The sequence below is a fragment of the Gymnoscopelus braueri genome (assembly GCF_963280865.1).
Source record: "Gymnoscopelus braueri genome assembly, chromosome: 23".
In the NCBI taxonomy this organism is placed as follows: domain Eukaryota; kingdom Metazoa; phylum Chordata; class Actinopteri; order Myctophiformes; family Myctophidae; genus Gymnoscopelus; species Gymnoscopelus braueri.
Window position 1 is genome coordinate 9038145 of NC_137625.1, and position 15877 is coordinate 9054021.

Here is a 15877-nt window from a genome sequence, read left to right on the forward strand (position 1 = left end):
GTTACTTAGTAGATTTTGATTGTTATTACAAAGCACACATTACCCACTTCAGCCCTATATATATTTCGGCCACTTGAAAATAGCCGATCTACAAGCTCACAATGCGTCGCGATGCGACGCATTGTGAGCTTGTAGATCTGCTATTTTCAAAAGATTTGTATACATTGTATCCATTTGAAAACATGTGAAATTGGAGTACTTTCTAATTTTGGTACTGGAAGTACATTTTGATACCAATACGTTTGTACTCTTACTCAAGTCAATTTTTAATTCCAGACTTGTACTTGTAACAGAGTATTTCTACATTGCAGTATTGATACGTTTACTGAAGTACCAAATTTGAGTACTTTTTTCCACCACTGCAAGTATGTAGTTGCGTCGCAGACAAGCACAAACACGCAACATGGATGAGATGCACAGAATGAAAAGGCTCTGTGAATAACGGTAGTCCCAGTTTTCGGAAGGCGGAAAGCAGAGGGAACCGGTATGCCGCCTTCCGAAAACTGGGACTACAGTTATTCCCAGAGCCCATTGCACAAGGCAGAGTAATAGTACAGTACAGAGGTTCTAGCCAGCAGATGGCGCCAGCACTCTCAGCTGACGAGAGCCCCGTGGCGAGAGGAAGACCGGCCATCGACTCGAAAACCTTCTGAGACTCACTTATGGTAATACGAGAGGCGTTCTGGGTCAATTTATACACAGTTAAATTGGCACTCAAAATGTTGCCGTGCAGTATTGTCCCTTCAGGTGCCCTCTTGGTGAAAATTAAAACCGAATTAAGACAAGAGGCAATGACATTGAGACTTTTTTTCTCTCTCCTTGGGTAGGCCGCAGAGACAGTTACACAGTGAAATCCTCTGTGTTAATTTAACTCTGAGAGCGTACGAATGTAGCCAAATGGACCGGTTACATTTGTACGCTCTCAGCGTTAAATGCAGACTTTTACATGTGTATGCTGTCAACACTTTGTCTTTGCACCTCCTACAAAGTGTTGACATCGTAGTGCCATCTAAGCTAGCACACGTATGCATGCATGCTTTCATGCTGCACACACACACACTTATAATAAATAACACTGAGCACCCTATTTTATCATGTCTTAACTCAAGACCTGGAGGCGTGGCCAATGCTGTTTCACTATTTTGAGGACGGTAAAATGTCTGAATTAGTCATGGCGCCATGGTGTGACTAATCTCTCAAGAACAGATTCTGCTCTGCGTTGGAATCTGTCGTGAAGGCTCGTCATAACATGTACGCACTGGGCTACAAGTGGGCGTGCCTTCAGATCAGGAAGCAGGCCGCGCTTTACCCGATCAAATGTAGTGGGCGGGATTCACGTGTCCGTCGATCTTTCCCCCTCGAAACAAACCCAAACTAATTTAACAATAGCATCCGCGGAGCAGACAAAACCACGGAAAGATATTCACATTTTAACTTACTCTTTCATCATAGAAACAAGTGGGCTTATAACCAAAACGATCCATGTTCTCTGGGAGAAGTGGTGTTAGTGTTCCGTGTAGAAATATTGTTAGTGGGAATGAAAACATAGTGGCACCACCGGAAGTGAAAGCTGAAGGCAGACCAAAACCCCGGTTTCCTTTGCGCACGGGTGCTACGTCGCCATTGTCCCAGAGCCAAGTAAGATAGTACAAACAGCAGAGGGCGCTGTTTTTCATTCTTATTTGGTTCTGGGTTCCCAGATTGTGGTGTGACTAATTCAGGGCCGTTTACCGCAGAGCACCTTGGCGCAAGGCACATTTTACCAACCTCAAAATAGCGAAACAGCATTGGCCACGCCGCAATTAAGGTCTTACAGTAAGTTAAGACAATTAACATTAACTCATTGAGTGCCAGATTATTATTTTTTTTTTATGTTTTGTTTATTCGTTTTTGTTCTTTTACATACTCATAGGTAGTACAACTGAGTGCCAGAATTGCCAGAATTATTTCTATATTATGTTGTCCCAGTGCCAGAGTTTTTTTCAAAGTAAAAAAAAAGTGCTTAGGAAGCGAGATACAGCCTTTTTCAGTTATACGTTAAACAAGGAGTGGATGGAGCTGCAAATCTTCAGATAATGATATCTTGGGTTCTGAACATGTAAAAAAATAAAATAAAATAATAATCCCTTTTTTTCTTTTTTTTTTACATTTTTTTTCAAAAACACGTCAAACACGTCATTGGCACGTTGCGCCATAGCGGTAATAACACGTGAAACACGTTAATGGCACTCAATGAGTTAAGACCTGAGTACTTTACTGTGTTCAAACACAGAGGTCCATCACAATCCTGTCCTCCGAAGCAGTCATGTACAATTTAGGCATTTAGCGGTCTTATCAGAAGCGACTTACAATAAGAAAAGGTCATCACATACATAGAATGTAGAGAGACAGTGTAGTCAGTGCCTCAAGAAACTAGGGTCCCAGGTAAACCAAGAATCTAGCATTAGTCTAAACTCTAAACAATATACTATCGAAATAACAATCTGAACATTGTTGAAACTATATAATTGCATAATCTATCATCTTAATGAAGGATTCAACGACGCGGTTAAGCCAGCGCGCTGTAGGTGTGTGTGACAATTATCCCCGGCGTTGCTGTCGAATCGCCTGCTGTGTTGAGTCTTTAGCCAGAGGTATGTAACGCAGACTAATGGCTGGGGCACGTGTGCAGCGTGACAACCGCCTGAAGTGTGCGTGCGCGCATGCGTGTGTGAGTGTGAGTGTGAGTGTGAGTGTGTGTGTGTGTGTGTGTGTGTATCTACATTCTGTTCATATTTTCTCATGCAAGCATGTGTCTTTATGCTCTGTATGCATGCCAAGCACATTATAAAGTAAAATATAACATAGAGGGTTGGGTTAAAAATAATCATGTGCATTTATTGTCATAATATGGAACTGTGTAAGTAAGACCACCAAAACCCAGAGGGGCTTAACAAGTGGCTATAATAATAACATAATAATTATTATTAATATTTAATTATTACAGATAGCTTAGCTGACCACGTATGTCGTATGTGTGCCTGTGTTTTATAGCTAAGATGCATCATGCACTGTGTTGTCAACGGTGCAATGTGTGGAGAGAATACACTGGAAAATCCACGGTGTAAATTAACCCTTTAAGACCTGAGGCGATTCTACATGTCTCCTAAATCTCAACAGTATTCTGAAAAACTTATGTTTCTATATCAGTGGGTGCTCAATCTTTTTCATGTCAAGGACCCCCAAAATTATATGTATTTGGCTGCGGACCCCCATCAAAATATCTTGTTCCAGGGACCCCCAGAAGCAAAGGTTTGAGTTAAAAATGTTCGCTTTAAAAAATATATATATTCAAAGATTTGCACACATTTTCACGATTTTTCAAAAATAGCAGATCTACAAGCTCGTAGCGCGGCACTCGGTGCCGCGCTATGAGCTTGTATATCTGCTATTTTTGAATAGCCCAAAGTGTAAAATAATGCTTTTTAGCTCAAATCTAAAAATGACACAGTTCCAGGTCTTAATGGGTTAAACTCTGAGTGTGCAAATGTAACCGGGTCCATTAGGTTAAATTTGTACACTCTCAGAGTTAAATTAAAACACCCTGGATTTGACTGTGTATAGCGCCTGGTTTGGGAAACCACGTACCGGGGTTGATGTACAGCTGACTCTCGACCGTCTTGACGATGCACTGCAGCTTGACGGCCTCCAGGGGGCACTCTGCGTGGGCCGTGGCGGGCAGGCTGCCCAGCGTCTCGCGCACAAAGCCGGCCACCTCGCGCACCGTGAAGATCTTCAACAACTCGCCGTAGATGGCTGGGAAGGTCCGCAGGAACACCGCCTAATGGAGTGGAATTAATGGTACACACAAGTATTAATACAGGGACGTGCACAGATAGACTCTAGGTGGTGCTAGAGCACCTGCCCTTTGCCCTCTTGACCAGAAATGCCCTAAAAAATAAATAAAAATAAAAAGTTCTTTTTTTTATTTATTTTTTTAAATAATTTACAGTATGTAGCTCATGGTGACATAGATCAATTCTGGATTAAAAGCTTTTAATATATTAACAATTCCCCAAAATGTGCATTGCAATTTTCTTCTATAAATCTCACACTACTAGGGCAGCCGGCGCGCGCGCAAGGTGCCCTTTTTTTTTAACTTGAGCACCTGCCCCGCAAAATGTCTGTGCACGCCACTGTATTAATATGTCACTTTTTTGGGTGAATAAAATGATATTTTGTCCAATATGTATAATAATAATAAACTGCATTTGTACAGCACCTTTCATGACATGAAATGCAGCTCAAAGGTGCTTTACAGAGCTTGAATACAATTACAGAAAAAGTACGACTAATTTAACAATAAAGGGGAAAAAAAGCATAAAACATTAAAATAAAAGCAAAAAGGCAGTGAATCAGGTGTGACTAATGGTAGAGTATGTTAATGCAACATAACTTGGGTTGGTTTGTATTTGGTCTCCCTGCTCTATTGAGACATTTAGATCCCGTTCCTGGTTTGACACGGCCTTCGACACGATCCTGCTTTTAGCTCTGATCAGACTGTAAAAAATGGTCCCAAGCTGGTACGCAGCAAAATCAGTCTCGATGCCTCACTACACGTCTCCACAAACACGTCTGTTGCATAAGGTTCCTTATTTCCCTGAGTCACATCTATAAGGCACCACTCGTCATGACGGTTGCACCATTGTAAGGCCTCCAAGCGTATCTTTTGGTCAGCTTACAAAATTAATAAAAATAAAATGAAAATTATAACATTTTATTGTTGCCACTATTTTCTGACATCATGTCTAACTAATCCAAGACTATACTCCAAAGAGTCCTAGGTCCACGGGTAGAAAATGATGGCAGTAAAATAACACCCCATTTACCCAGACAAACATAAAATATTCTGCCCACAGCATAAACACGGACATATCCAAATTCAGGCCCTGTTCCTCCTGTCCATGCTCTAATCTTTGGCGGTTCTTTTGTTGGGGAAAATAAATGAAAATGTTTACTAGTGGGCCCAGGAATTCCCTGACCCAATCAGGTTTTGACTGTTCTCTAAGTGGTCAGAGATAATTAAAAACAAAAACAAAAAGGTCTGGTTCAAAGGGAGATTATACTTTATTGATCGAAAAAGAACATCTGCACTCACAACAGGATCACGACAGAAATAACTAAGCTCTCAAGCTTTTTGTGTTTTAACTTTTGGGCAGATGGGTATAAATATTATGTTCATGTATACATTTGTGTCAATAAACACACTTAGGTTTTCCTCTCCTTGAAGTACAGGCATTATGGAATCTTCTCACTGTATCTTGAATGTGTACGATCTCTATTGAACTGAAGACGGATCTGATAGCATGTCAATAATGTGTTTTTTTATTTTGTGTGAATCTTGTTGATTTGAACTGAGGCACTTTTATTATAGCAGCAGTCTGAGCAACATCCGAAGCATTAAAGGTGCAAATAAGAGTTTATTACAGGCTACTGAGGTCCATCACTGCAGTCCTGTTTACACCACTCCAGGAGCAGAGACAGCTGGTGCACTGAATAGATGAAATATTATGTACTGTATAAAAGGATGTTCCTCAAAACGTCAAGGCTAAAAAAACTGCATTCACAATATTTAGAAGATATGGCCCTGAAGTGCTGAAAAAACTAAGTGGTGGAGAGCAAGTAGAAGTGATAGAAAAACAGAAAAAAGTTATATGAACCTTCCAGGTATTCAATAAATAAATAAATACATTAAAAAAAGTCAACTTATAAGTGGGATGTTTCAATAAAACCTGATCTATCCTTCCCCTGAGTGTTTTGAACGGTGTTCAAATCATCTACTTTGGTGTTAAGCCTTGCTGCGGGAGGCAGTCAACATGGCAACTGGGGATTAGTTGTTAACCCATTAACACATCCACCGCCAGAGGTTAATCTCATAATGTACTCACCAGTGCCAAGGTGTTTTTGTTGTTTTTTTGTTTTTTTCATGTCGCCATAGATCTTGTTAAAATCCTTAAGATTGAGCCGTGAACGGTCTGTTTACATCCGCGAGATCTCCCTGTATCTCCCAGTGAAGACCGCATGTCAAACGGACTTCCATGACTGTAGTTAGAGCGGATTACGTTAAACAGTGAAATGCGAGGAGAAAAAACTACAGGAAGAGAATTGAGTTTCAGTTTCGTCTGTAGAATGGGAGCGGGCGTGATCGTCGAAACCGGATCCCAAATAATTCTATTTCCTGTCATCAAACCGGAAACGGAAGTGGATCAAAAAAATTCCGAAAGTGCACCCGGACCGCGCATGCGCGAAAAGACCGCAGCCCGTAGGACTACGGGCTCGGCGCTTAACCGTTGGATTTAACGGCCCGTAGAACTACGGGCCCGGCGGTAAAGGTGTTAAGACCTGGATTTGTGGATCTGTGTTTTTGATTTGAGCATTATTTTACACTTTGACTATTCAAAAATAGCAGATATACAAGCTCATAGCGCGGCACTCGGTGCCGCGCTATGAGCTTGTATATCTGCTATTTTTGAGAAATCGTGAAAATGTGTGCAAATCTTTGAATGTATCTCTTTTAAAGCGAACATTTGTAACTCAAATCTTTGCTTCTGGGAGGTCCCTGGAACTGGATATTTTGAGATGGGAATACACATCATTTTGGGGGTCCTTGACATGAAAAAGATTGAGCACCACATGAGACATAGAAACATACGTTTTTCAGAATACTGTTGGGATTTAGGAGACATGTAGAATCGTTAAGAGTATCAGAGCAGGAACAAGTGCTCACAAACACATACTGAAAGCAAATGGCTGTCAATGTGGCAGCTAGGAACGCACATCAGCTCTTGAATGGGTTCAAGGAGGTAAATTATTAGGAAGAAACACAAGACCAGCGTTCAAATAGAAGGTATACAGTATATACAGCGGAACAAGGACAGACACCCGCACTCACACTCACAGACACATGCACACATGGGAGAAGAACACACGCCGCCTGTAAAACGCACACAAACGGACACACAATCCGCCCGCTCATGCACACCCACGCGCAGCTGTTGTTGCTGTATAATTGGAGTTACGGTGGGCGTTTTAGGCCAGGCTTGCTTTGCTCCCGTTGAATATGAGTAGAGTGAGAATTGCTGGCGGGAAGAGGCGTGTTCAGCTGCCGATATCACCCCACCTGGGCATTCATTGTCATCACTGGTGGGGATACGTTTCATAACTGCTTCTGGTCAGACGGATTTAATTACACACGTTTCCTTTTGGGAAATGTAGACTGTCTGCTATGTTTCATAATATCCAAATGAATGTATTTAATTAAAACCACATTAATAGTGGCATCCCAATTTTTGGCACATTTTTCATAAACAATAACTTTTCCCGCTCTTTTTTCAAAACCGATGTACAAGCTCACCACATGTCACAATGTGACGTGTTTTGAGCTTATAGGTCTGCTATTTTCCCCATTCGTTGTATGACAAGGTATAATAGGGCTTATGTGGGTAAGAAAAAGACACAAGACACCTGGCACTGGGATCTCTGTGCAACTCTAGAACCCTCGAGTAGCATGAAATCCAATTGCACACCATTTACCACCGATTGCAACCAAATTAAACAGGGTCCATCTGGAAACAGGACCTTGTGTGGCCTGCAAGCGGAACAGGTTTAATGAGGACACAATGCATAGTACAGCAGTTTAGCCAGTTTAGTGGATAAAGTACTTGAGTCAAAGTATAGATACTCCTGGTCAAATAAACTCAAATGTGGAGTACTTGCTTTTTCAGAAAATGTAAATAATAGTGAAAATAACAGATCTACCAGCAAGCACCATGAACCCAAGTCAGTCCAGACCTTTACAAAAAAGGGAGAACATTGTTATTTAATGTATGCCCTGAAATCCTGAATAAACAAAACAGTGGGGAAAAAAAAACACCAGTCAATCTAGTAAACACTCACACATTGGGTGTACACACAATGCCATCCATGTGCATACCATCCCATCAATACAGGTGCACGCACGCACGCGCACACACACACACACACACACACACACGCACACACACACACACACACCCGTACCTGTGTCTGAGTGACGGGACTGGTCCCTTTGTTTTCCTGGGACAGGAAGAACCGGATGGACATGAAGAGTTCGTGGATACAGACGCGAAACTCGTCCTCATTCTGCCCTCCGGTGGCCAATGAGAAGAGCCGACGGGACTGGATTATGTACTTGAAGATGTACTCGCTGGCCTGGAAGACAGATGACAAAAAAAATACAAAAAAACTGATCTACAAGCTCACAACGTCGGTCAAATCTGCTGCCGAGCCCGTCAGACGAAGCTACGGGAAAATGAACTAGGACGCGAGATAGGTATGCCTCCTTCTGGAAACCCGGGAACCCGGGACTGAAAACCCAGGAACCCGGGACAGTTATGCACAAATCAGCCAATGACTTCTCAGAAAGAGGTGGGAAGAAACGTACAGATTATAGCTTTAAAGGGATAGTTCACCCAAAAAAAATAAAGAAATCTATCGATTAGTCACCCCATGGAGACTAGAATATTAGACTAGATTTCTTTTTTTCGCATTCCTAAGCCAAGGCAGCGGTTCTGGTAGGAGACACAAAGGAGACTCTTTGTGTCTCCTACCGGAACCGCTGCTGGTCAACAAATCGTTGGCTTAGGAATGGGATAAAAACAACAAAAATATCCATGAATTCAAGTCTCCATGGGGTGACTAAAACTATGCCTTTAAAACAGATCTAAGGGTAGAACGTGACACTGAACTGCTGACGCTATCTAAACCACTGACGTAGAATACATTATATTGTATACTAGGGAGTTCTCTAGTTTTCTCTAGTTTTATTTTCTCTTAAAAAAAATGTCACATAATTGTTTTCATAGATCACACACCAGACAACACAGCAGGAAAAAAAACGTTTGTGGTTTACATAATTACTTATTCATCAGTGCGCGCACGCAGACGGAACGTTATTTTTTCCGTAGAAACCCGCTGTGTGAATGATGAATGAGGAACGGCACCGTCATGGCTGCCATGTGTCTCTCTGATACCGTCGTCTACGCGAGTCATTAGAATAATGCAAACGTGAAAATTCACCACAAGGCGCTTCTATTTATTAACTCTTTAAGACCGGGAACGGCATCTGTGTGTTATTTTTTAAATTTCTTTGGCTATTCAAAAATAGCAGATCTACATGCTCATAGCGCGGCACCGAGTGCCGCGCTATGAGCTTGTAGATCTGCTATTTTTTGAAAAATCATGAAAAGTTGTGTCCTTTTTTTTTTTTGGCGGACATTTGTAACTCAAATCTTTGCTTCTGGGGGGTTTCTGGAACGAAATATTTTACAAATGTTTTAAAAAAATATATAATTTTTAAGATTTTGCCACGAATTTTCACAATTTTGACACACGGATGCTTTCGCCGGTCTAAATGGGTTAAAATTGTATGCGCTGTAATATAGAGTAATGTAGTAGGGAGATATCATCACTACTCTGGTGTGCGTGCACGAGTGCGTGCGCGCGTGCATAACACTTTCCACGGAGCACGTTTTGTGGATCTTTTATTAATGTATTTATTTTTGGGGCATTTTATGCTTTATTCGGATAGGACAGTGAACAGAAAAGACAGGAAAGGTGGGAGAGAGAGAGAGGGGGGGGGGGGGGGGGGGGCTTGACATGAGTGACTCCGGTTCAGATTCGAACCGGGATCAGCTGTGAAAAGCGCTGTAGCCTTATTTATGTGCTATCATGCGCTCTTACACGATGAGACACCGGGGTGCCCCTTAGTGGATCATTAATGAAGTATTAACTGGGTTGATGGCTTGTAGAGGTGTAAACTCATGCCTAAACTGATCTAGTACGACTTAAAGGAATAGTTCACCGGTCTCCAGTAGGAGACTCAATGGAGACTCCTTGGCTGGTCATCAAATTATTGGCTTAGGAATGCGATTAAAAACAAAAAGATCTCCATGAATTCAAAGCTTCATGGGGTGCGTAATTGATCGAAAATATGTCATTTTTGGGGTGAACTACTCCTTTAACAACATTATCCCTGATCAAAGTCATATTGTTTTTAAATGTTCACATTTTAAATAAAAAGGGGAAATAGCAGATCTACAAGCTTGGGTGGCGGTAAAGTGTCTATGCAATTTACTGTATATCTTTAGCCTGACACAATTATCATTTCGTTTCACTCCATTATTCAGTCTGAAAGCCCTCTCAGTGCAGACGTTTTCTGAGATGGGGGCGTGGCCAAAGTGTTGTTACTGTTTGGTGATTGGTTCATACTGGATTATCCCGATCGGGCCGGTTTGATTTTTGACCGAAAAAACCCTGCATTTCTACAGCGTCACCAGACCCTGAATGTGAGACTAGCGATTCAGGGCCTGGAGCCAGGCTAGTATATCTTATGACACTTTCTATAACAGCCTATAGTGAATCATCAGTGGTCATAAACGCAGTGTGTGTGTGTGTGTGTGTGTGTGTGTGTGTGTGTGTGTGTGTGTACACGTGCACGCTTAGGGACATTAACCCATTAAGACCTGGAACTTTAGATTTCTTTGGCTATTCAAAAATAGCAGATATACAAGCTCATAGCGCGGCACCGAGTGCCGCGCTATGAGCTTGTAGATCTGCTATTTTTGAAAAATCTAGATTTTTCTTTTTTTTTTAAACTGTTAGGATTTAGAAAACATTTTTAAGAATCGCCTCAGGCCTTAATGGGTTAATGTGGACCTCCTCACCTTGAGGACTTGCTGGATGTGATCCTGGTGGTCTGCGTCAATGATGCGATCCACGTACCACTTCAGCACTTTGATCAGGTCCCTGGGGGAAGCACCACACACACACACACGTCTAGGAATGGGGATCGTTTTTTTCAATACAGTCTATAATGTCTCCGCAATCTCACTGGCTGTAACTCAGACACTTCACTCGGACAGCGTTTTCCATCCGTTGGGATCTTCGTCAGGTAAATTGAAAAATTGTCAGAGTAAAGCCTCTCCGGCCTACTTACTTACTTAGATCTGTAAGTGCATGTTACACACACTGTAGGTGAAACGTGCAAACACATACACACGCTTGTGCACACCACTGAGCTCAAACATATCCCCTTCCAAGCAGTGGTGTAAAGTAACTAGGTACATTTACTCAAGTACTGTACTAAAGTACAATTTTGAGGTACTTTTACTTTACTGGGGTATTTACAATTGTCTATACTTTTACTCCACTACATCTCAGAGGCAAATATTGTACTTTTACTCCACTACAATTATTTGAAAACTAGTTACTTAACTAAAATTATAAAACATACATTAACCACTTTAGCCCTATTTTATACCTAAACTATTTGATCTACAAGCTCACAACGCGTCGCATCGCGACGCGTTGTGAGCTTGTAGATCGGCTATTTTCAAACATTTAGTACTTTTACTTTTGGTACTTTAAGTACATTTTGATACCAATACTTTTGTACTTTTACTCAAGTAAATTTTGAATTCCGGACTTTTACTAACAGAGTACTACATTGCAGTATTGATACTTTCACTTAAGTAAAACATTTGAGTACTTATTCCACCACTGCTCCCAAGGAACCACTTTTACTCATGACAAAGAGCTCGACATGACTGTAGCTCTGTGCTCAGCATGACTTCTGTGCAAAATTGAAGTGGCTTTTTTGGCGGGGGAAGAGGTCCTACACCCACCTCATGATCACCGGGACACCAGCGGAGAGAGGGTGAGAAGTTTCAAGTACCTCCGTGAGTACGGTGTGCACATCACTGAGACCTTGTCATGGGAAATGCACACAGACACCGTGGCTAGGAAGGCTAGGCAGCGCCCGTAACACCTCAGACAGCTTATAAAATGCAAGGTCTCACAGAATAGCTACCACTCAGAGCATTCTGACATGGGTTATCTCCGTTTGGTACAGGAATAGTTCCTCCTAGAACCAGCCAGCCCTGCAGGTGGTTAACAGTTTGGTTGGTTACTTTAGGACAGGGGATTTCAACTGGTGGTCCATGAAGGTATAGCGTGTGGTCCCCATGTTTTCCTTTCCTTTTTCACAGCTGTTGGTGTTGGTGGGTGATTTGAGGACAGTAGAATCGAAGACATCATTATCATTATCAGGGGTCATTTGAGGAGGCTTGTTCTTCAATTCCAAAAGTACTTCAAGCTTTAACTACTAAAGAAGCGGATCAGCTCATTAAGAACCACAGACTCTGTCAAGAGGCACACGTGTGAAACACAGTCCCTTGTGAAGTACTGGATGAGTTGTAAGGTAAAAAGAAAATAGTTTTTCTGTATCTCTGTGAGAGTGTATTTTATTTTCCATACTGTCATAACAGGGCTAGGTTGGAGCCAGGAAATGACATGAGACTGCTGAGATTCCTGTCCACCACTAAAGCCAAGAATAAACAGACTGTGCAACTCAAGAAAATAACTAATATTTGCCCATATCCCCACCGAACACAACAATGGTCCCCAGGTTGATGATTAGTGAGGCATCCCCTAATTGTGGTTGGGTATTTTAGGAGACATATCCATTTAGGAGGCATCCCCTACTAAATCATTTTGGTTGTTTCCTTTAGGAGGCATCCCCTGCTAAATCATTTTGATTGGTTATTTTAGGAGGTATCCCCTACTGCAGTGTTTATCAACCTTTTTTGTGCCAAGGCACACCTGGCACAGCCAAAAGATCCCAGGGCACACCTAGATATAAGGTATATATATATATATAATTATATATATATATATATATATATATATATATACGGTATATATATATATACACACACACTAGGGGTGTGCCGAAACGATACGAAAACGATACGATACTGGGCACACAACTTCGATACGATACGCACTTTTTTATTATGAAAATATATGGGGGAGAAAAAAAGCAAATGCAAACAAATATTTCTGTTTTTGCATTATTCAGACATGCAAACTTGTAGCTTTTCAGCTTCCACTAGCCGTTTTGAATCCAAATAGGGCAATAGTGTGACACCTGACCCGAAAAAAAACAGCATGTTGTCACCCTTTTCACCTCGGGGCTGTTTGCATGCCTGATTATTATTATTGTAAAAAAATAATAATAATAAAAAAAAATCAAAATGATATTTTTTCAAACCTTCTTCAAACGGCGCGGCACACCTCAGCAGTAGCCCCGGCCCAAAATTGGGACGTTTGCCAGGGTTGATAAACACTGCGGCCTACTGAATCATTTTGGTTGGGTACTTCAGGAGGCATCCCCTACTAAATAATATAACGGTTAGGTTGGCTACTTTAGGCCAGATCCTTAATGGTGACTTTCAAGTAACCAGATACCATCAAACGCTGTGTCCACCTCAGACCAGCGACTGAGTCATTTCGATGCAGAGCCCTTGTTCATAATACACGGCAGTTTGTAATGAAAGTGTCACGTTTTGGAAGAGTTTCTCTCTTTCGGTCTCTCCACTGTGGAGCTTTTGTTTTAATTAAACATGATCGGAGCAGATGCAGTGCCACTATTTTGGAACCTGGAGGAGGAAATCACAGGTAGATCGGAGGTGAAGGGAGACGCGTTTGGCAACCGTGCGCCTGTGTCTGAGGAATGCGACAGCACGCTATCATAGCAGGTACAGCGAGCGAGAATAGGACAGCCTGTGAGAACAGCAGGTTGTGCGTGTGCGTGTGTGTGTGTGTGTGTGTGTGCGTGCGTGCGTGCGTGCGTGCGTGCGTGCGTGCGTGCGTGCGTGCGTGCGTGCGTGCGTGCGTGCGTGCGTGCGTGCGTGCGTGCGTGTGTGTGAAGGAAGAGATGGGAGGTGTGGAGAGGACAGAACAAGACATGGGGAGATGAGGCCAGCTGAGAGGAGAGCTCTGCGCAATTCGTTTTTCCGCAGGCAGGGGGCACCGTAAGCATCTGGTGTGAACTCAGTCAGAATATAGACCTGCACAGAGCTGTCCCACACAGCAGCACTTCTTTGCTGCTTTAGAATGAGGTTTACAAGCCGAGACATTCATAACTGTCAGTTAAATTGCAAACTGACACTCCAACAATATTGGCATTTATTGCAATTGAGTGAGCAGGTTTGCTTTCTCTTAGCATACTGTAGATACGACCATTCACAGGACATCACTGCGTTACTATTTTACACGCACACACACACACACACACACACACATACACACCTGTAGGACAGAGCCCCCGCAAAGTGACTCTCGATGTAGGTGTCCATGACTGGCTTGAAGTGCTGGAACTTGCTGTCCTGGAGGAGGTTGATGATGTAAACCTGGAAGAACGGGGTGAAAAATGTGTGGATGAATGTCAATTTATCATTAAATGACAAAACCCAAACGACCACATCCTCGCACACGGGAACCAAATGGCTGTGATGGATGCACAAAAGGCTGAAGTTCGCAATTAATAAAGTGAAACACGTAAAGCTATAATGTGAGGAATAATACATGTTTTGATAGGCTCTGTATACTCGAGGCTTCCTAATGGAGTGATATGGTCGTCTATCCCCAATCTCAAGACCTAAGGCCAGTCTAGGCCCGTCTTGATCTTCTTGGCTTTAATTTAACAAGATGTTTTTGCTCTAAATAAAATGCGTTTCGTCTTGGGTTTCAAGGCTCGTGTGGCTGTACGTTATAAAGTTCATTTAATACACTTGGGAAAAGAGAATTGTCTTATTGCATAATTCCAAGACAATTACAACCATTGTTGAACTACAGATACAGTACAAAATAGATGTGCTATGTATAGTACAAAGATAATCACTGCTGATTAATGGGGTACAATATTGAATTCCATCTCGCAAGATTACAAATCAGTTCTCATTCCATTGCAGTGACGCAGTTACGAACGCACGCACGCACACGCACACACACAGCATCTTTTACTTCTGGTTACCGTTTTTTCCCTGCAGTGTGAACTGCATTGTGTCTGCAGCAATGAAATGCTGTGAAAAGAAACTCGTTCCAAGTTGGGACGTGTTCAAGATGGAGGAGAGAAGTCCTCTGGGGTCGTCCATTCATTTAGAATGCCACCAAAAGGACACTTGATGGCTTCAATGCCTCACTGCTTCTCATCATCAGTAAGCTGAGAATGGAGATGTGTGTGTGCGCGTGTGCGTGCGTGCATTGTGTGTGTACACGCAGTACTTGTTTTACTATACATGTGAGGGCCAAGTGTCCCCACACGTATGGCAGAATCTGAGAAATAGACATGGTGATGACAATTTTCCTTGGTCCTCACAAGAGCAATGGTAGTTTCATGGTTTTATGGTTAACCCATTGAGACCTGAAGCCGATTCTACAAATGTCTCCTAAATCCCAACAGTATTCTGAAAAAACGTATGTTTCTATATCAGTGGTGCTCAAACCTTTTTCATGTCAAGGAAATGATATGTATTTGGCCGCCGACCCCCATCTCAAAATATGTTGTTCCAGGGACCCACAGAAGCAAAGATTTGACTTACAAATGTTTGCTTTAAAAGAATATATATTCAAAGATTTGCACACATTTTCAAGATTTTTCATAAATAGCAGATCTACAAGCTCGTAGCGCGGCACTCGGTGCCGCGCTATGAGCTTGTATATCTGCTATTTTTGAATAGCTAAAAGTGTAAAATAATGCTTTTTAGCTCAAATAAAAAAAAGTTGAAGTTATGTCTGCTTCATACTTAGTTTCGCGCGGGGATTAAGCAAGCACCGAAAACAGCAAACCTACATGCTCACAATGCATGGCGGTGCAACGCGCTGTGAGCTTGTAGATCGGCTAATTTCGGCTTTAGTGTTAAGTTGTTGTTTTTTTCCCCCGTTTTTATCTGCCTCAACATTGATGTCCTCACAAGTACAGCATAGTAATACGTGTGTGTGTGTGTGTGTGTGTGTG

General features: G+C 42.1%; 1 protein-coding gene across 1 annotated transcript in view; it reads right to left on the reverse strand.

The window, feature by feature from the left end:
* dock4b (dedicator of cytokinesis 4b) overlaps positions 1 to 15877 on the reverse strand; it is a 260551-nt gene that overhangs the window by 99359 nt on the left and 145315 nt on the right. The window contains 4 exon segments of the mRNA XM_080421428.1: positions 3628 to 3820; positions 8059 to 8229; positions 10743 to 10824; positions 14170 to 14270. Coding sequence (XP_080277554.1) covers positions 3628 to 3820; positions 8059 to 8229; positions 10743 to 10824; positions 14170 to 14270 — 547 coding nt within the window.